The sequence below is a fragment of the Panthera onca genome, chromosome B1 (genome assembly GCF_046562875.1).
Source record: "Panthera onca isolate mPanOnc1 chromosome B1, mPanOnc1 haplotype 2, whole genome shotgun sequence".
NCBI classification, from domain to species: domain Eukaryota; kingdom Metazoa; phylum Chordata; class Mammalia; order Carnivora; family Felidae; genus Panthera; species Panthera onca.
Window position 1 is genome coordinate 169102699 of NC_138342.1, and position 20957 is coordinate 169123655.

Sequence of the window (20957 nt, forward strand, 5' to 3'; positions counted from 1 at the left end):
GAAGAAAAAGAAGGATGTTCTCAAAATGTTTGAGAACCGCTGCTCTATACCTCCCTGGGGGTCCTCATGGGGACTGACTGTACCAAAAGTTCACAGGTACAGGACAAGGGGAGACTTGGTCAGGTTGGCTGGGCTCTCAGTCTGGTATTCTTTCCACATCAAGCCAGGAAACTGAGATCAAGATCACTGGGTTTAAGATGTGTCCCCAGCTGTCCCCAGCCTCTGCCAGTGGGGGCCTCTCTGGTAGGAGCTTATGTCCATATTCTCTCAACCAGGGATGTCCCTTTCCTTTGATGCTCACTTGCCAATGCCCATCCAGCTGCCCGTGCTGCCCTCCCATGCCAGCTTGTGGGAATACAAGCAATGGGGGGTGGGGAACGTGGCTGGGGCAGCTGGGCAACCGTCCCCACTGGTCCCTGGCACTGCTCTGCCCAGCACACAAAGGGCAGAGTGAATCTTGTCCTAACCCCTGCAGCTGAAGAGCTGGAAGGAAGAAAAGAGGAGGCACACATAAAAGGAGTGGCTACCATAGGGCTTACATCACCCAAGGTTCTCCCAGAGGGGTTTAACCTGGAGACAGACAAAAAGAGGGAGTCTGGGTCCTACTGTCAGCTAGTGAGAAGAGATGTCTTGGGGGGGGGGGGGTCAGCGAAGTAGATGATGATAATCATGATGATCAGCTTGATGATGTCATTGGATCCTCACAAGAGCTTGGAGAGGGAGACAGAATGGGCAGACTGGTCCCATTTCACAGTTGTCCACACTAAAGCCTAGAAAGGCAGAATGACTCTTTCAGGGTCCCAGAGCTGTCAGTGAAGCATTGCAATGTCCACATACTGAAGGAACAAACTATCGACTGTTGGCCAAGAGCCACTTGGTGTTTGGCTATACCACTGAATATAATTCCATGTTGGCTGTGTGCATGCTCCTTGCCCTGCAACAGGTACACAGAATCCTCGGGGGAGCATGGTCTCAGGGCCAGTCCCAGGGAACATAGGGCAACAATAAGCACCCACATAGCTGAGGAGCACAGCAGTGGATGCTAAGTGGCAGGTTAAAGAGCAGCAGGAGACTGGGAGATTTTGGAGGAGGGATGGGACACTGCCTGGAGTGGTGTGGTCACAGAGCAGGTGCGATTGGCTCTTGTCTGGCCTTTTAGGGTGGGTGGCTCTCAGAGAGGTGGAGAGGCATCAAGGGTGGGATTTCCAGGGGAGAAAAATGGCGTCAGTAAAGACCAAGACATGAGAAGTCTACAACAGAGGGCTCTTGTTGGGGCTGAGGTGATAGCTATGCGTGCTCAGCTAAAGGTCCCTCCTCGCTTCCTGAGAAGGAAGACGAGGACCGCAAGACCTCTACTGGGTCAGTTCCAGAAGTCTCAGTGCTAGCATCTGGACTCCCCTTATGAAATTTGAGGGCAACGTTCTTTCCCCAATTGCTGAACAGGCAAAAACAAGTGTGTGTGTGTGTGTGTGTGGGGGGGGGGGGGACCATAAAGCTTGTGAGAATTACAGCCCAAGGGCAGCCTGCAGGGGAGACTGAGGACCTGAGAGAGCAGAGGCTTCTTTCCAACAGAGATTCCTTTCCCCGCACCAGCTGATGACGGCAAGCCCTACACACAGCGCCTGCTCAGAACAAGCTCCACAGCTGGACCATGCGGCCCCCTGAGATGCCCACAGGGACCCCGAGATGCTTGCAGTCCTCCTTGGCTCTCCTGCTGGCCTCCTGCCCACCTGGCTTAGGCCCAGTGCATGTGAGTCAGCCAATCAATCCCAGCGTTGCCTGGACAACCAGGGGCGGGCAGGGGTGGGCACTGCAGGCAGCTGTCTCCTACATCTGGCACCTGCACACAGCCAGCCGAGGCTACACACAGTTGAGAGGAGGATGCTTCCCCCTCCTTCCTGGACCCCTCCCTCCTTCACTCCTCCTAGGACACTTGCTGTGAGAGGTTTTGGCAAATACTTAAAGGGGTAGTTGGGGCTATTGGAGGATGGTGGGAGCAAACACCCTTCACTTCCCTTTCTCCTTCCCTGAGCTTCTCAGGCACTCTCAGCTCAGATGCCATGCTGTTGTGCAACCTGGAGGCTGAAGGCCCTCCAGCTGGAGAGAGGGTCCTTGTGGGGAAGGGCAACCTGCCAGTGCTGGAGAGCTGGGGGTCAGCTCATGACTGAATGGTAGGGCCAAGGTGTGGAGGGAGCCCCCAGGGCAGGGACAGGAACTGGGGTGAAGTGTTGGAGGTAAAGTGTCAGGAGGACAAGGGAGTTAAGCCTAGAGGAGTGAGAGTGGGGCTCTGACTTACACACTTATGGAAGTTCCAAGGTAAAGGCACTGACTATAGAGACCACTTGGCCTGGCAAGTGGAGGGGAACCCAAGAGAAAGGATGCAGCCATTAGTAGATTTGGTTTAGTACAACAAAGCAAAAGAAGTGGCTTTGAGGAAGGAGGTAAAGGGACAGAAGGGAGAAATAGAAGGTCCAGAAAGTGGATTATACTGGAATGAGTAGCATTCCCAAGGCAAATTTAGGATCCGAGGGTATAAAAAGAGGAACACAGAGGAATAGGGTCATAGGCAGCACCAAGCAGATGAGATTCAAGGAAGAGGGGATTGGGACCCCATCAGTCACCACACCCATCCCTGTGCAAGGCTGCTGAGGTATAAGAAAGAACTGTCAGGTGTGGAATCTGCTATCAAAAGCCCTCAACTTGATCTCTGAAAATGGTTACTATTCACTTGATGCAGAAAACCCACAAAATCATTCAAATCAAGAGGTTCAAATCTTCACATTCATTTTAAGAACACTCATGAAACTTCCCAGGTCATTAAGGGCATATCTATCTGAAAAGCCACCAAGTATCTGAAGGATGTCACTTTATAGAAGCAATGTGTGCCATTCCATCATCATAATGGTGGAGCTGATAGGTATGTCCAGGCCAAATGGTGGGGCTGCGCACAGGGTCAGTGGCCTAAAAGGAGTGCTGGATTTTTACTGCACTTGCTTGAACATGTAGAGAGTAATGCTGAACTTAAGGGTTTAGAGGTACATTCTCTGGTCATCGAGCACATCCAGGTGAACAAAGCCCCCAAAATGAGCCACTAAATTTACAGGGTTCATGGTGAGATTAATCCCAGCATGAGCTCTCCTTGCCACACTGAGATAATCCTTACTGAAACAGAGCAGATTGTTGCCAAACCAGATGAGGTTGCACAGATGAGAAAGATATCCCAGAAGAAACTGGAGAAACAACAGTATATGACCGGGGAATAAATTCAGCATAGAATAAATGGAAATGAAAGTAAAAGCGGTGGGGGGGGGGGGGGGATGGCCTTCAGTTTACAAACAAGCCCAAAGCAAAGAAGGAAGAAACCACACATTAGTGGGTATGAATTTATAGCCAGAGGGGACAGAGTTTTCAGAATTAGGAAAAGAATGACCAGGGGCAAGTCTGAGGTTAGGTAGCAGATGTGCTGGAAGGGGCCAGGCAGGTGGCATACTTGAATTGAAAACGTGAGGTTCTCAGAGAAATGGCCATATATGGACCCCCACAAGGGATGCCAAAGCACAACCTGCCTTCAGCATTGTCTTTCTGGGTCCATAGGCACTGCCTCCTCACTCCTGTTCCTAGAGCTCATCCCTATGCATGAGAGAAATTCTGTTGGGAAATGTGGTGGACTCCCCATTGGGTTAGACCCCTGGCTGCCTGAGAGGTTCAAGCTGGCAGAAGAACAGGGAAAGCCACAAGACTGCAGGGGCAGGTGCCAGCAAGAAAGGCGGCCAATGCCAGGAAGACACCCACAGTGAGAGGCGCAGATTACCCAAGGGCAAATTTGCTCAGTGTGCCCAGCTTCGCTCTTGCCGGGGCCAAGAGGACTCATGTGCCACGGCCAAGAGCCCTTAGGCGCTCTTGCAGCTGGCTTCTCCGGACATCAGTTCTGGAGGGCCAGGAACAAACAGGCTTCAAGGTCAAGGGCTTGGCTGGCAGAAGGGGCCTGGATCCTTCACCTCTGTCCCCTCTCCCTACTAGCACATATAAGATGCTAGTCACACTTAGGGGATGAGAGGGGAAGGCGTCTGCAGCAAGATGGATGTGGGCAGCAAGGAGGTTTTGATTGAGAGCCCGCCGGTGAGTGTGACAGTGTGTGTATACGTGTGTGTGAGCTGGGCCCTGCTTCATCCAACCTCTCTGAGACTGTTTCCTCATCCAAATTCATTCATTTAACTAACCCATGACTGTGCTAAGTTAGGACAGGGACACCAACCACCAAGGCACAGTCCTTCGGGGAGACAGATGTGGCAGCCAATAATTCCAATGTGAGGGGCTGAGAGCCACCACAGTGGTCAGTAGAAAGGGCTATAGAGAGCGCTGTGTAAGCAGCCACTATTTGGGAAGTCACAGGAAGCTTTGTAGAGAAAATGACATTTGAACTGGCTCTGGAAAAATAGGTAGGAGCTCACTAGGTGGAAGAGGCAGACATTGTAGGAAGAAGGGGGTAGTATGTGTAAAGGCGGGGAGGTGTGAGAGATCGTGGATTATTTGGGGGAACAGAGAGGGACTGGGCATGGCCGGGGTGCCATGGGTCTGGAGGAAACAGCAGATGAGACTAGCAAAGCAGACTCTCTTGGGTCTCTTCATGGTAGACTTCACATCTAAGCATTTCTGTTGGAATCCAGGCCACCTCTTCCAAGAAGCCTTCTCTGATCTCACCCTCTTCTGCATGTCCATAACATTGGTGTCCAGCTGTGGGAGGGTATCCAGCTTGTGCAGGGAGAAGAAGGGCCAACTTCATGATCTCACACCTATCTCCCTGCCTGCCTCACCATGTCAGGACTACTCAGCAGCTCCCCGGGGCCGGTTCAGCATCCCCTGCTGCCCTGTGAACCTCAAACGCCTCCTCATCATTGTCGTGGTGGTAGTCCTTGTGGTCGTGGTGATCGTAGGGGCCCTGCTAATGGGTCTTCACATGAGCCAGAAACACACCGAGATGGTGAGCAGGCCTGGGATGGAGTGGGCAGTGGACACAGGACATGCCAAACAGAGTGGCTGAATGGGCTGGGTAGACAATGAATGGTCCAAGGGGACCAGAGGGGAGGAGGCAAGGGTGCCTCAATAAAGGACAGAAGCACCTGGTGGCAAATGGGGCTTGGGTTTTTGCACCAGGCCTGTTGCTGGTATGGCAGCCTGTTCTTTCCAAGCTCTCTGAGCTATCAGGGAAGAAGGGATTGCATTTGAGTAAAGAGGGCTGAGAGTGGACATGGGTGCCAAAGGGATGAGTGGGGAAAGAGAAATGTCAGTCCATCCTATGCCCTCCCCCAGGTCCTAGAGATGAGCATTGGGGGACCAGAAGCCCAGCAGCGCCTGGCCCTGAGTGAGCGTGTGGGTACCACTGCCACCTTCTCCATCGGCTCCACTGGCATTGTAGTGTATGACTACCAGCGGGTGGGTATACCTGGACCGCCTGATGCTGGGGACGGGGGGCCAATGACGAGACTTTGCTAGACCCACCCAGCTGTGCCATTTCATGCATATCCATCTCTCCGCAGCCCCTAGCTCTTTTGCTTGCCCAGGCTGATCCCCAGATTCCAATATGACTGCCTTCGGTGCCTAACCTAGAGGGAGATAGCCCAGGATCAGGGTTAGGGAGTGAGTAAGGCAGGGCCTTTCTGAATGAACCCTGGGGTTTCTGTCCTCAGCTCCTGATTGCCTATAAGCCAGCCCCAGGAACCTGTTGCTACATCATGAAGATGGCTCCAGAGAACATCCCAAGTCTTGAGGCTCTCACCAGAAAGTTCCGGAACTTCCAGGTGGGTGTGTGAGTGAGGAGGAATAAGTTGTCCCCCTCCCAGGGCTGCTCCGAGGAGCATTTGAGATGACAGCTATTTGTCACCTGTAGAGCGCTGCTCCTTGTGGGCTGCCAGGTGAGTGCCCCTCCCCAGACTCACCTGTGTCACACCTTCCCTCCTATTCCCCAGCCCCGCCCTGATGCCAAGCTGCTGGCCTCAGCTGAGCCTCACCACTTGGGGGCTTCTGACTCCAGCACAGCCCCCTCTTTACTGGTAAGGAAACCAAGGCTTTTAGGAGGCTCAGAGAGATGGTCTCACGTGCCTGAGGTCCCACAATAAGGGCCACAGGTGGAACAAAAACTCAGTTCCCAGGCTCAAAATCAGGTGCTCTTTCCAGGTCAAGCCTGCAGTGTCTACCTCTAAGCTGGGCCAGGAGGAGGTCCGTGATGCTGGCTCAGCATCCTCTGTGGACCTGGACTTCCTGGGCACCACTGTGAGCACCCTGTGTGGCGAGGTGCCCCTCTACTACATCTAGAACCCCTCAGGTGAGCAGGTGTGACTGCCAGGGCACTGAGCAGCTGTGGCCCAGGAAGGCTTGGGCCACCTCCCCATGTCAGCTGACCAAGCAACAGGGAGGATCCACTGAAGTCAGGTCATCTAGGGAGCTCAGGGGAGGGAAGGTTCATAGATACCTCCCCCCAGTCTCTCTCCCTCTCATAATAAACAGTGTTTCTTTGCTTCTCAGGGCCTGTGGACACCCCAAATGGACAGGAAAGATCCATGAGCAAAGGGTCTTTTGCAGAGACGCAGGAAGCTGCTCCTGCCCACACCACAGGGACTGGTGCTGGAGAAATGGGAGCTGTGGGGAGAGGGGGGAACGGGCAGCGGAGATGCTCCTGGGGCCAGGGGGCTACTACCATGAAAGAATAAAGCAACCCGATTGAAAAACGAAGGGTGAGCCTTTTCTATCTCCCACACCCTCTCGCTCCCGCTCTTGGTCGGTGGGTCAGGGGAAGGGTAGGACCTTGGGGAAGCAATGGGGGTTTCCCCTTCCCACTTCGTCCAGGAGTGATGCGGGGGCGGGGGGCAGTGGCGAGGGGACTAGGCAATCCACGGGCTTGAGGCGCCCCCCAGTGGTGTCTCCCGAGGGAGGGAGAGAGACAGAGACAGCCAGACACCGAAAGACTGAACTAGAGAGACAGGGACCGCGATGGGAGAGAGCTAGGGTCGGAAAAAGGCAGAGACCAAGAGAGGCGGGCGGAGAAACGCAGTCAGAGACCGAGGGGGCAGAGGCGAGCTGAAGCCCGGGAGAGACCTGACAGCGTGTCCCGCTGCCCGGGACGGGGCTCGGGCCCGGCGCCCACGGGACCAGCCGCCACTAGAGGGCACCTCGCGGGAGCGGCCGTCGGCCGGGCACCCCGGGGCCCGGCGCCCCCTCCCCGGCCTCGCCGCCCCGCGCCCCGGGCGGCCGAGCCCCCTCCCGGGGCGGGCCGGCTCTCCGCGGTCCCCGCCCCCGGCTGGCGCGCGGCCCGATCTGGCAGTGCGCTGTCCAGGACCCGAGGGAGGCCGAGCTCCAGGCGAAAACCCGCCCTCCAGCGAGCTCATTTCCCTAAAAAGGGGGGAGGGGGAGGGAGGGAGGAGAGAAGGAAAGAGGGAAAGAAGGGAAAGGAGCGGAGAAGGCTGGAGGCTCAGGAAGAGAGCCGAGGAGCCGCGCAGGAGAGGGGGCGGGAGACAGGAAGGAGGGGGGCGAGGACAGGGAAGGGGGAGAGGTAGAGACGCGCGAGGGGGGGGGGTGGGTAGCGCGGGGAGGGAGCGCGCGGGCGAGCGGAGGGGAGCGCCCTCCCCTCGCCGCCAGTCCTCCGCTTCCCCTCTCGCCGGCTCCCGCGTCCGGGCGCGACCCGCCGCCGCCACCGCACCCGCCGCCGCCACCGCACCCGCCGCCACCGCCGCCGCCGCGCCCTCCAGCATGCCCGGCGTGGCCCGCCTGCCGCTGCCGCTGCTGCTCTGGCTGCTGCTGCTCGCGCGCCCGGGCGGGCCACTGGACTTGGCCGACTACACCTATGACCTGGGGGAGGAGGAGGACTCGGAGCCCGTCAACTACAAAGACCCCTGCAAGGCGGGTAGGCGCCCCCCACCCCGCCGACCCGCAGGGGCGCCGGGGCCGGGGAGCGAGCAGGCCCGGCGGGGAGGCGCGGGCTGCTTAGGGTTTGGGGTTGGGGGAGGACAGTCCAGTGTGGGAAGCCGGGAGCTGCCTGGTTGGCAATGCAGTGGGGAACAAAAGAAAGAGGGAGAGAGGGAGGGGGAAGTTTGGGGGACTTTTAGGACTGAAGTTTTGCTGCTATTTGTGGAAGCTGCTGCCGCTGCCTCCTCTTCCCAGAGGATTCCTGGGGAAAGCTCTTTGGGTCCAGGGAGAAACCTGCGGCCAAGGAGGCTTTTCCTCCTGCAGGAAACTTTTCTGGCCAAACTCCCGTGTGTGTGTGTGTGTGTGTGTGTGTGTGTGTGTGTGCCCGCGTGCACTTTTCCCTTCTCCCCCATCTCAAGCTTCAGGACATTGGTGTTTTCCAGCCTGTCTGGGCTGCCCCCAGGCTGCACATCTGTCTGCCCAGGGGGTGCGGGAGGCCTGCATCTCTGAGCAGCAAGTCTCCTGAGGCCCCCACCCAGCCAAGAGAAAGAAGAAAGTCTTTCAAGGGATCCTCTGAAATCATGCTCCCTGGGTATCCCATGTGTCACCCCACCAAACACAGCAACCTTCTGGGACAGAGGAGACAGCTGTCAAAGTTAGAGAAGCCAGCCAGGGAGGGGGAATTACCTCTGCCCTTATGTGCCAGAGAGACCTAACAAGGCCAAGTTAGGGTGGAAAGGAGAAAAACACAGAGAACTCAAATACTGTATATCAGCTCTCTCAGTCCACAGACACTGGAGGCTAATTAGCTGAGGTCAGGGCCCTGGAGTGTGTGTTTGCGTGTGTGTGTTCTTTGTCCATGAAGACCCCAAGTAACCCCTTCACTCCTGCTGGGCCCAGAGGGGTCCTGCCCCTGGAGTGACCAGATGGCCAGGCACACAGGCCGTTTGCCTAATCAGATGACCCTGAACAGGCTGCCTGGGACAAGAGAACACACAGGGCATAAGATGTCAGAACCTGTCCTCAACTTCCTGCCTCTGATTTCAGCCTGTCTCCAAATAGCCAGGGCCAGGGGCAGTGGCACAGTCCCTAAGGTTCTAGGAGTGCCTGTATGTGGCATAAGAGGTTGGGTCACTCTAGTCCTAACCCTGGGCTCCCCACTTTGGGTGAATGGATCACAGTAAGCGGCAAAGTAGGAGACCCTTCTTCCAGTGGAGGAGCAGAAGCCAAATCTCTCAGCCCTTCTTCTCCACCCCCTCTGGATTGTGGGTGACCCAGACATTAGCCATCATCTTTCTCCCTGGGCTTGGGGTGGGCATGAGGCTAAGCAGATAGAGCTTGGCCTTTGAAGGCAGGCTGACCTAAGCTGTCAATCCTGGACCCACAGCTCATTAGCTCTACTGGCTGGCGGATGTTAATTATCATCTCTGAACTTGGCTTTTCTCACCTGTAAAATGGAACTGATAATACGTCTCTCTGTAGAGTTGGTGGTAAGGATTAAATATGAGAACATATATAAAACACTTATTAGAGATTAACACACAGTAAGCACTTAATAAATGTTTGCTGCCTACTCCCCTGTGTTCTGTGCCTCACACTCTCGTTTCATTATTTTTTCTGAGGAATGGGCTTGGTTTTCAGGAAAAGGAAGTGTTCTCCCTGTCTCTGTCCTTGTATTACTTGTTTATTCTACTGGTCTACATGTACTGAATGCTAATATGTGCCTGGCCCTGGGCTTGATGTTGTGGGAGATACAGAAAAGTGTAAGACATGGCCCTTGCCCTCAGTGAGCTTCCAGTCCAGTAGGCGCATAAGACGTGTAAACAACAGCACAAACCACAATGCGTTATGTGCCACCTTGGAAGGAAAGGACTTAAAGGCTCAAGGAGCCTCTTGTCCCTCTGCAGTCCCAGTGGTGACGGTGGCAGAGAAACAGTGATCACAGCAGGCTGGGAAGGTTGGGGAGGGGGTCCTCATGCAGGAGGCAAGGCCTTAAAGAATGGGTAGGAAGTCACTCTGATGTATTTCACTCCTGGTTGGAATTGGAGTGATTTTTGGAAGAGGCAGCAGGAGGCTGAGGGCTCTATCCCCAGTCTCGGATTTCATGCTAGGGTGGGGCTGGCTGAGTTGGAACTTCAAACAAGGGCTCTGGAGAAAGCTCTGCACCAGGGTGAAGTGAGGCTGGTGGGGAGCTGGGCCAGGCCTGGGGGGTGGCCGAGAGGGCCCGAAAGCCTGACAAGGCCAAGATTTAGCGTCAGATCAGGTTTCCCTCTTGGGTGTGACTAGTGCAGCCTTGCGTACCTTTGCCCTGACTCCCTAAGGCCCCACACTGACACCCTCAAGCCTTAGGTCCCTAGGCTCTTTTCTCTATGTTGCTGAGTCCTCTTGCCCTCTCTGAGCTCTGGTGGTAGGTGTACCTGGATTTACCTCCTTTGGATGCACCTGATATGTCTGCTTCCCTCTTCTCCCTTGACCCTCTCCATCTCTCTCCTTTTCTCCTCCTTGCACACAGAGAACCAAGAATGAAAGCCCTGTTCACTCCCCTGGCTCACCTGTGATCTTTTCAGGATAACCAGGCCCCTTCATTTGAGATTACCTCTTGCAGTTACTGTCAGAGTTAGGGCAAAATTGAGGGAAGTAAGGAAAAATTAAGACCCTTGATACCCTGGAGAGTTTCCTGGATCTTCTGGGCAACACCAGAACAATAGGCGGGAAGCCAAATTGGTCTATGTGTGTGCTGATTGCTGGTCCCACCAAGCTTGCACTCTGGTGTGCAGGCTGTCAAATGCAAATATGAACTCTGTCTCTCTGTCTCTCTCATTCTCTCCCCCTTGCCCAGGGAGATTGCAAGTCAGCCCTGACTTCTTGTATGTTAGGACACCAAACCATCAAGGTGGAGGGGGGGTCCTTCCCTGAGATTCCCAGCTCTGTTTGGTGCCCCAGGAGACTTGGCCATGACCCTCAGGACTCTGGGAGAGACCCAGGAGGCAGGAATTGGGACATAGTTGCTCCCATAAGCAGAGAAACACATGGGGACTACCCTTGAACCAGTGAGGACCTTCCTTTTACCTCAACTTGCATCCCAGAGGTTTGCTTTTAGGAGGTGAGGTATGGGGGTAGCTTACCAACCCTCATCACTATCCTCAGCCCAGGGCCTTGTGGCCCAGATTTGGACTTCAAGGGGCCTTAGAGGAGTAGGTCACAAGCTCCGGAAGTTGAGAAGCAATCCCTTCTCTTGCCAGACCACATTCCCCCTCCAGACACTCTGAATGAGTCACCCACCCACCTATGCCCCTGCTCCCTGAGTCACCTTCTCTTTTAGGTGCCCCAAGGGAGGAGGAAAAGACAGTCTCCCTGGGCTCCAGATGGAGGGGAACCATGGGACTCCCCAGAAGAAGGAGCTCTCAAGAATTTTAGTTTCTCTAGAGATCTGGGGAGAAGATATTAGGGGAGGACAGGGAGAGAGTAGAATGTGTCACTCAGGCCACTAAGGACTTCCTAAGGGTATCCAGAGGAATCAGTTAATCTCTCTGTCTCTTTCTCTCTGTCTGCACCCCCCATCCATTTTTAAGGTCACCCTTCTCCTTTTGGGGGTATGGCCTGTGGAATGTGCACATGCAATTATTTGTATGTTTGAACACACTACGGCTTACACAGGAAAGTAGTAAGGGTGGTGTCTGGGCACATTTATGGGTGCACCTCTGCTTTATGAGCAAGTCTCTTCAACTGTGCATATGGGTACTCCTGAGTACATGTAAGGATGCATGCAAATACTCACCTGTATCTAAGCATACAGCTGTGATTAAGTATGTTCTCCCCAGCTAGAAGCTTGCATTTATGTGATAGGACATGCGTATACCCGGTACACATGGCATTGGGGCTCCATCACACCAGTGAGGGTCCTCTCCCTCTCCCCAGAAGGGGATGCCTTGCAACACCCTGTGGGGAGGAGACTCTGGAGTCAAGAAGCCTACCTATAGGATGGGCATATGAAGTCCACCTCACTCTTTTTCCTCTCCTGCTCCCAGCCTGGCAGTGGAGCAGCCACGATTGCTCCTGGCTGGTTTACAGCCGGAAAACAAAACAAACTTTTGATCCTGTGTTGAAAACAACTACTACTCTGACCCTGACCTCAGGGCTTCCTTCCGGGTAAGGGTTAGGGGGGAGGTGTCCTGGACTTTCCAGCATCCAGATTCCCTAGCTTCCCCATGAGGGAATCCCAAATGGGCAGGGCCTTCAGGCTCAGCTCCTGGCCAGAAGGCTCTCCTGCCCACCCTGTGTCTCCCCACCCCCACTCTGTTCCCACACATTCTTCAGTCATGACATCCCCACCACAGGACTCCGGCTCTGCAGAAGAGCTCTGCGGCCAGCCTAGGGCCTTCCCGCCTTCCACTTGCCCTGCTCCCTGCTCCCTTCCCCCGCTGTCCTGGTTTCACAGGCCAGCACAGTTCTGTGGCCTCTGTACTTGGAATTCGAGGTTCTACTTCTGAGCACTCCAGGGCTTCCCTCAGCTGGGAGGCCAATGTGGGTGAACCAATGTGCCCTTGGAAAGTAGAGAGCAGATTATGAGCTTATGGGGCTGTTATTGGAGTAATATTAACAGTAGTCATTTAGTGGGTACTTACTGTGCTCCACACTCTGTGCTAGGTGCTTTATTTACATGCCTTATTTCATGCAGTAATTCTAGGAGACAGATTCCATTGTTAGCTTCTTTTTATGTAGGAGAAAATTGAGGTTTAGTAGAGCTTATATGACATGTCAGCTAATATTAGCCAAGCTAGGATTCAAAGACAGGTCTAACTACAAAGACTTTGCTTTTTGCTGCTGTGTGCAGAGACGAGTCTAAATATCCAGCCACATGTGTATATGATAATGCCCACGGGCACGTGAGCTTGGAGGTACTCGTGTCTGTGCAAAGGTGTGGGGTTATTCATGTGGCATGAGTGTACCTGTCTGAATGTTGGTGTGCAGGAAGCCATCACTGCCTCCTTGGAGTGTCCCTCTGATCCTATGATCTTTGCATGTCAGCTAAGAAATATCTTCTGTTGCTGTCCCACCAGTTCCTGAGCCAAGGCCACCAAGGGCGACATTTTACAGAAAAGAATATTGCTCGTGTGGTGGAAGAGATTCTGGGCCAGTTACCAGCTGGTGACCTTGGGCAACTCATTTCCTTTCTTAAGCCCAAGTGTTCTAATCACTAAAGTCGGGGAGGTGGGCTGGAATCTAGCCACTCGGTTCTCTCTCCAGCAATTTGTAATTGTACACGCCCAGGCAAATGCAGAGATGGAGTGTGGCTTAACGGGCACGTGCCGAGTGGGCCAGGATTAAGTGAATCCATTAATGAGAAAGCACTTTGTCAACTAGGAAGCACAACATCGATTTCAACATTAACATAAGGTGTCATTATTGCTACCATTACTGGCTTCATGGGTTTGGAGCTTGCAGTTAGTTTGTGTGTGTTGGAGCTTGTGCGTGTGTGTTTTTTTAGAACACGTGGTTTATGACTGTATTTTTGTGTGTGGATGTGTGTGTCTGAGTGAGTGTCTATCTTTGTGTATATGGCTCCACAGAGGTAATGAACTTGAGTGCAATGAATGCCAGACTAGGAATCAGGAGGCCTGGGTTATGAATCCAGCCTCTCCGATGACTAGCAGTGTGGGAGACCATTTCCCTTCTGAGCCTCAGTTTTCGTATCTGTAAAATGGAAGGCTGGCCTAGATAACTGCTAGAGGGACTCCCACGTTCTGTTGATCCAGGTGAAGGTCCCATCAGAGTACATATCTACGGGCATGTGTTTGCAGGCCTAAAGACTACTGATGTGACACTTCACTCGAATAAATGTTCTGGAGTGCCTTCTACCTACAAGGGTGGTGTGGGCGCTGCTGGGGGAGGGGGCATCTCTGTGACTCACATAGCTCTGTGTTTGAAGGCATGGCTGTGGATGTCACCAAATGTCTGTAGGATCACTAACCCATGTGGCTGATTCTCTGTGTGATGAAGTGTGTGTGTGTGTCCACCCAGCGGGCCATCTGGGGAGGAGAAACCTGTGTGCAAGGCCTCAAGGTTAAAATAATTTGTGTAATGCTGCCGCCAGGCCTGTGTAGCACTCAGGATGAGAAGCAGATGTTGCCATGGGTGGAGCTTCAGGGAAGCTGCTCTGTGCCCCACCTCCATCCAGCTCACCCTCCCGCCTCCCCAGCCCAGCTCAGCATGAAGCTCGCCTCTGAGCTCCTTCCAGAGTACTCAGCTTCCTCTTGCTCCCAGCTTCTCGAAAGGCAGGCAGATTGTTTAGCTCATCTCTCCAGAAACATCTCTCCCCAGGTCCAGAAATCAAAATGCCTATTCAGGGGGCTCTATTCCCCCAGGCCTTTCTTCCTCCAGAGAGGAGACCCTGAGACTCAGAATAGGAATCGCTTGAGAACCGTTAAACTTTTTCCTTCTAGCTGGGCAGCTCCCATTAAGTGTCCTGGTTTCCCTGATAGGCCTATCTGCTCCAATTTTTGTTCACGGCCTCCCCTCAATTTAATTGAAACGGCATTTGTTGAGTGAATACCATAGGCTCAGAGCAGTGCCAAGGTTATGGGCCCACAGAGTAGATGCTCTATCATCTCACCCCCTTCTGTTTTCTTCATAGCATTCATCACTCAAGGAATTCTTGAGTTCAGTGTTTATTTAGTTATGTATTGTTGAAGGTTAGCTCTATGTGAGCAGAGACCTCTTTTTTTTTTTAAGTTTATTTATTTATTTTGAGAGAGAAAGAAAGAGAGAGAGAGAAGAAGAAGAGAGGGAGAGAACACAAGCAGGGGAGGGGCAGAAAGAGAGAAAGAGAGAATCGCAAGCAGGCTCCTTGTTGTCAGTTCGGGGCTCGATCTCACGACCATCATGAGGTCACGACCTGACCCGAATCAAGAGTCAGATGCTTAACCGACTGAGTCACCCAGGTATTCCAAGCAGGAACCTCTTCTATCTTGCTAATAACTCAAGTGGTACCTGGCTTACTAAATATTTGCCACAGAGCGATGGGAAAAGTGACATGATCATGTCTTCCTCTGGTAGGGAGCGTGTATCAGCTTTGCTAAATTCCCAACTTAGAAGTGAGCACGAGTCTCCCCCGGGATCCTCAAATCCAGTCCCCTATGACCCCCTTCCTCAGAAGGCATTTGAAGACAGATGTTGCTATGGGGGTAGGGGTGGTACCCATGGGGTTGGAACTGTCAGTGCTGGGTAGGAGGATTAACTTCCCAGGCCTCATCTTTTCTCTCTAGCTGCCTTCCTTGGGGACATCGCCCTGGATGAGGAGGACCTGAGGGCCTTCCAGGTGCAGCAGGCTGAGGACCTCAGGCAGCGTGCAACCCACAGGTCTTCCATCAAAACTACAGGTACTCTGGGTACAGGCGGGCCCTTCTATGTCCCAGAAATGGGTTCCAGAATTAGAGAAACAAGCAACCTCCCTGTTTCCCAACCAGGCCCTCTCAGGACAGAGGCTATGAGCTTGAACCCAGCATAATGGCTTGTCTTCCCTTGGGATATCTTTGTCCCTTCCCCAGAGGAGCAGCAAGTATAGACATACCCAGGAGCAAAGAACTGACATTCTTTTTGCTTACAGTTTACAAAGTACTTTCACCAGCATTACCTAACTTTTCCCTAACCACCTTCAAAGGTAGATGTAGGACAAGTCCCGCATTGCAGATCCAGAAACTAAGACTCATGGAGATAACGTGACTCATTCAAGATCACATAGCTGGTCAGTGGCAGTGCTGGGACAGGAACCCAAGCCTTCTCACTCCAAATCTGATGCTCTTTGCTCAACACTCCAATCCCTCCCAGCTTCTCCTCATGTTCCCACTTTGCAAGCTTTTATACTTCCTTCAAAGCCCATCTCAAGAGCTTCTCTGGTGAAATCTTCTCTGATCATCCCCCAGGCATGGTTATCCATCCATTTTCTGTGCTCTGTCTGCTCTCTGTTTACAGTATTAGTATCTCACTCATGGAACCATGTTTCAATGATTTTTTTTATATGTCTATCTCCCCAGCTGGACTCAAAGCTCTTCAAGGTCAGGGATGGGTCCTTCTTATCCCTAGATGTGGCCCAAGCACCTAGCAACCCACCTGGCACTTATGAATGGGTAAGAGAATAGGAAGAATGAGTGCCTGGGCTGGTTTAGTTCTGTCCAGCTTTGTCACTGCTCAGGAACATGGTGCTGCCCACAGGGAGCCCTCCCATTGACAAAGGATAGGGATTCTCATCCAGAGCTCATTCTGCACACACACTGGTGGTTGTCCTGTCCAGCATGAGAGAGGATCTTGGCATGGGCAGCCATGGAGTAAAGGTCATACTTCCCAGAGAGGAGCTGGCATTGGAGGGGAACATAGTGGCCTGATGACTAGCAAGGCTTACTTGGCCTGAGAGGGGACCAGCAGACATGGTTCAAGCAAAATGGAGGAACTGGAGCATGTGGGCCTGCCACTAACTCACTAGGTGACTTTGGGCAAATCTTTGGCTTTAGTTTCCTTATCTGTCAAATAATACACAGTGACACTTGCACAGTGCATCCCAGAGAGCTACTGTGTCAAATGAGAACATATATTTGGGAACACTTAAAGACGTCAAGCTTTATATGCTCCACAAGGAGGAAGTTTTATTAGATGAGAAGTCAACATTTCCTGGTCTCAAGTCCCCTATAGTTCCTAGGAAATTAGTACACCATTGTTCTCTTTTTCAGTTTTAGTCCATTCTTGCTATCTGTGGTAGTTATGAATAGAGTTATGGAATAACCTTGTTCTATAAAGTCACTGTGAACACCGAATTAACAAATACTGAGTCAGTCATCACTCCTAGGAGAAATACAGGGTTAGGTCCCTGCAAGCCTCTTGTCACAACATTCTCACCAACTGATCAGTACGTAACCCTGTCTTACGTATGTTTCTGTTTAAAGACCCCTTATTTAACACACAGTAGATGCATTAACTTTGAGCTGTAGCCAACAGGACTGTAACTTAGGGGCTCGACAAAGCATATTTAACACACGTGTATTTTCTCCATAGGGCACATCAGATCCTTTTTGGACTTAGGAACGCTGGACAGTGGTCTGGTGCCTCTGTACTATCAGGGCAGAAGGGGGTCATTTTAAACAGCAAAATCACCAATAAAAAGTCCCCACATACAAAAACAAATGTGGCACTAAACAGACTATGAAAAAGATGCTTATTTACATTCTGAGAGCTGAATCAAGAAGGCAAAGTGTCACCTTGTTCAACCTCTGTTGGGTATGGGGGTGACTCATGTTTTTCACTGTCCTGTGCGTGTCAGTGATTGACTGTGAAAGAGCTAAGGTTATTGGTTTGGGGGTTACAAATAAATTTTAGTGAGTGGACAGATATGGAATCCCCCCAAAATGCGGATAGAGTATAATTTGTTTCCCTGTACTCCTATTCCTTCACTTGCTACCAGTGTCTTCCTCTCCCAACACCAGGAAACTCTTCTACCCCCAACTGCCAGAGCACCAGTGGGCAGCCACAGAGGAGAAACCGTGGGAGATGGAGAGGCAGGTCCCGGAGCCGGCGGGCAGCCACATCCAGACCAGAGCGTGTGTGGCCTGATGGGGTCATCCCCTTTGTCATTGGGGGAAACTTCACTGGTGAGCATGATGTTGTGGGGCCGAGGGAGCAGCCTGCATCGGGGCCTAGCCTTGGGGCAGCCTTGTCATGTGTAGTGGTATGAGTGGTGTCCTCTGCCTATCTGTCCAACAAGAGGCTGACATTCTGGCAGTGGGTTGAGGTTGGCCCACCTGGACACTGTGGCAGCCTGGCCCCCTTCATCCTGGCAGGCAGTCAGAGGGCAGTCTTCCGGCAAGCCATGAGGCACTGGGAGAAGCATACCTGTGTCACCTTCCTGGAGCGCACTGATGAGGACAGCTATATTGTATTCACCTATCGACCCTGCGGGTGAGCAGGGGCCCCTGGGCACTGCACCCTCGGCCATCACCCCAGTCCACATTCTGCTCTGGGCACTACTGCTGCCCCATCTGGGCACGATCCTACATCATCTGTCCCCACTCCTGCCATCGGGCATCTTCCCAGGAGCTGCCCCCTGGTGTGGCTATGACCCCTGAACACAGCCTGGGCATCCCATGCTCAGGCCCCTCCCCTGTACCTCACTCCCTCACCCTCCTGGCAGCCTCGCCCGGCCCCTGAGTGGATGCACTCCCCCAGCTCGGGACCGCCCCCCTGAGCTGGCCCCGCCCTCCAGGTGCTGCTCCTACGTGGGTCGCCGCGGTGGAGGCCCACAGGCCATCTCCATCGGCAAGAACTGTGACAAGTTCGGCATTGTTGTCCATGAGCTGGGCCACGTCATTGGCTTCTGGCATGAGCACACGCGGCCAGACCGGGACCGCCATGTCTCTATCGTGCGTGAAAACATCCAGCCAGGTACGCACCTTGGCCTGAGTGCCTAGCTGTGTGCCACACCTGCCCCCCCCCCCCAACCACTCCAGGGCCTCTAGTAGGGGTGGGAGCTGCTTCCTGGAGCCATAGCTTGTGGTCAGCTCAGTGTTGTGGCAGCCCTTGCCCAGGGCCCAGGTTGGTCCAGACCCTGCCCCTGAGGCATCTGCTTCCTGCCAGTAGCAGCTCAGAGAGGGAAGATCAGTTGTGGAGCTGTTTGGGGGGCTGGGAGAGGTCCTGGTCCTGGACACGCGGGCCATCCAGAGCAGCCCAGAGCCCAGCTGGCCTTGGGGGGAGGGGGGAGGGGGGGAGTTGGCCCATCCCCCATGCCACCTCAGCCTTTCTCTTCACTTTTGCCCAGTCTTCTGCCCTCTGCCTGTTCTCCCCTCTAAGGGTTTTTGTTTTTTTTTTTCTCTTGTTTCTCCTGGCTACCCCCTCTCCCCTCCCTTCCTGCTTCCTTCCTCCCTCCCCAGGCCTCCTCTGCTCTTCCCTGCTTTCATCTCCCTGTGGTTCTAGAAATGGGTGCTTCCTTCCCATACTCTCTGAGCCTTCCCTCCAGCCAGTCCTCGTTGACCCTGCCCCTCTGCTGGACCGACTCTTCTAGAGACCCGCCCCTACCCCCCCAGACTTCCCTTGGCTGCTCCCTGGACCCTCAGGTAGGGGGGCACCTCTCGAGTACCTGAGGGGCCCCACTCCCCACCCTGAAAAAGTGGCACTGTGTGGCACACAGACCCACCCCTCCCACCCCCCACACCTTTTTCCTGGTCTTCGCAGGGCAGGAGTATAACTTCTTGAAGATGGAGCTCCAGGAAGTGGAGTCCCTAGGGGAGACCTATGATTTTGACAGTATCATGCACTATGCCCGGAACACGTTCTCCAGGTGAGAGATGGGGCCTGGCCTCCTCTGGAGCAGCCTAATCCTGCCTTCTGTAGGCCGTTCTCTTTGGGCCTCTCACTTTGCACTGGGCTGCCCTGCTGGGGCAGTCACCAAGGGTGAGAGTGGGCTTCTGGTGGCCCCAGCTCCCGAGCAGAGGACCCATGGATGCTGCCTGCCCTGCTGTCCTCTTCTATTGTGGGTCCATGGCAGGGCCTGGACCCACGAAGCCTAGTACTGTGGACCCCTGGGATACCTGGCTCAGGAGGCTGAAGTCCAGCCATTTTGCCTGACACATATGTATATGCTGTGGCTCAGAACTGTATCAGCCAAGGGAGCTGAGCTTTCCCCTCATCTGTCATCCAAAAGAGGACACATTTTTCTAATTGGGGGCATCCTTTGTAATCAGTTTGCCTTTTTGGAACCGGCTAATTTGCACAAAGGCTGGCTACTGCCCTGAACTAGCCCTTTCCTCTGCTTACAAGTGCACACACTCCTCCTGGGGGCCCACATTCCCCGAAATCATGACCGGAACCCCCAGAGGTAGTGGCCCAGCCTCTGCACCGGCAGCTTCTCCTTAGCAGAGTGTGGGAAACAGCCCCTCCCTACTCCTTTACAGGCTCCCCTTCCAAGCCTGGCCTTTCCCATGCCTGGCTCTTTCCTTATCCTCTGTCTGCAGTCCTGCTCTGTCCCACGCACAGTGCCCCTCCTCAGTCTCCCTGCCTCCAGACCTGAGGGAACAGAGACCAAGGAAGGGTGGTGAGGTCATCCTGCCCCCCACAGCCACAGACCTCCCCTGGACATTTCCCACCACATCCCACCCCACCCCCTGCTGAGTTCCACCCAGCTGGGTGTGAGTCAGGGACCCTGGGGAGGCAGAGGGCCGCCTGTTTCCCTTCGTCCTGCTCCTCCCAGATGGAAACACCCAGGACTTAGCAGGCAGGAACTGGGCAGGGGGGACAGGAGACATGGATGGATCCGGAGTTGTGTGGTCTGACCACGGTGGAACCTATCAAAAGCAGTCCGTGCCAGCAAAATGAAGCACTGGCCTTGGTAGTCTTGGGAGAAGTTCAGTCACAGCCGAACGAGCACGAGGGGCCACAAAAGCAGAGGCTTGGTGAGGCTAGAGACATGGTCGCTAGGGGTCCCAAGCTCTCCTGAGGCTGGGGGTTGGACCTAGACTGAGCCAGAACACCACTAGGTTCCCAGGGCATGTGGAGCCTATGTCCCTGACCTCCCAGCGTATTCCTGGGGCTCCCCCAGGCTCCAGCAGTGTGGCTGCCACGGAGCAGGGTGGCTGCTGGTCAGTGGGCAGCATAATGACAGGGTGAGCAATCTCCACCCGTCCCTGACCCTACTGAGGAATGTCTGGGCTCTGGCAGGGTCGTGACCTTGGGTACACACAGGCACACCACCCCTCCCTCCATCAGACTCTCACCCAGATCGGGCTTTTCCTCCTCAGGGGCATCTTCCTGGACACCATTGTTCCCAAGTACGAGGTCAATGGGGTGAAACCTCCCATTGGCCAAAGGACCCGGCTCAGCAAGGGGGACATCGCCCAGGCCCGCAAGCTCTACAAGTGCCCAGGTCAGGGCAGGGAGGGATGGACCAGGGAAGGGTGGAGGGCAGAGCCTGAAGCAGGCGGAGGCCAGGACCTGGGGCTGAGGACGTTAAGGCTGTAAGTCTTAGAGAAGGCCAGCGGCTGCCTGGTGGTAGGGGTGGAGGTACCCAGGCAGGGGCAGTG

General features: G+C 54.0%; 2 protein-coding genes across 5 annotated transcripts in view; both read left to right on the top strand.

The window, feature by feature from the left end:
- The first annotated feature begins 3986 nt into the window (after positions 1-3986).
- SFTPC (surfactant protein C) lies at positions 3987-6729 on the top strand. Of its 2 annotated transcripts, XM_060653323.2 has the most exons (7): positions 3987-4119; positions 4823-4981; positions 5311-5433; positions 5688-5798; positions 5967-6050; positions 6175-6322; positions 6523-6729. In XM_060653323.2, exons 1-6 carry the CDS (start codon positions 4051-4053, stop codon positions 6310-6312), a joined length of 684 nt encoding a protein of 227 aa, XP_060509306.1. In that variant the 5' UTR covers positions 3987-4050; the 3' UTR covers positions 6313-6322; positions 6523-6729. The 2 variants fall into 2 exon arrangements, with proteins under 2 accessions (XP_060509306.1, XP_060509307.1); XM_060653324.2 differs by lacking the exon at positions 5967-6050 and having other exon boundaries at positions 3988-4119.
- Positions 6730-7743: 1014 nt separating this feature from the next.
- The window catches only part of BMP1 (bone morphogenetic protein 1), a 43469-nt gene continuing 30255 nt past the window's right edge, over positions 7744-20957 (top strand). For 2 of the 3 annotated variants that reach the window (XM_060653320.3, XM_060653322.3), the window contains exons 1-7: positions 7744-7897; positions 15165-15278; positions 17373-17537; positions 17727-17844; positions 18149-18327; positions 19114-19219; positions 20676-20800. In XM_060653320.3, the coding sequence (XP_060509303.1) occupies positions 7744-7897; positions 15165-15278; positions 17373-17537; positions 17727-17844; positions 18149-18327; positions 19114-19219; positions 20676-20800 (961 nt within the window). Of the gene's footprint in view, positions 7898-15164; positions 15279-17372; positions 17538-17726; positions 17845-18111; positions 18328-19113; positions 19220-20675; positions 20801-20957 lie in introns of those variants that run through there. The other variant, XM_060653321.2, reaches the window with a different exon arrangement.

Coding starts and splice junctions, on each gene's coding strand:
- SFTPC (XM_060653323.2), top strand. CDS start 4,051: ATGAGAGGGGAAGGCGTCTGCAGCAAGATGGATGTGGGCAGCAAGGAG. Junction 4,120..4,822: donor TTTTGATTGAGAGCCCGCCG/GTGAGTGTGACA, acceptor TCACCATGTCAG/GACTACTCAGCAGCTCCCCG. Junction 5,799..5,966: donor GAAAGTTCCGGAACTTCCAG/GTGGGTGTGTGA, acceptor CCTATTCCCCAG/CCCCGCCCTGATGCCAAGCT.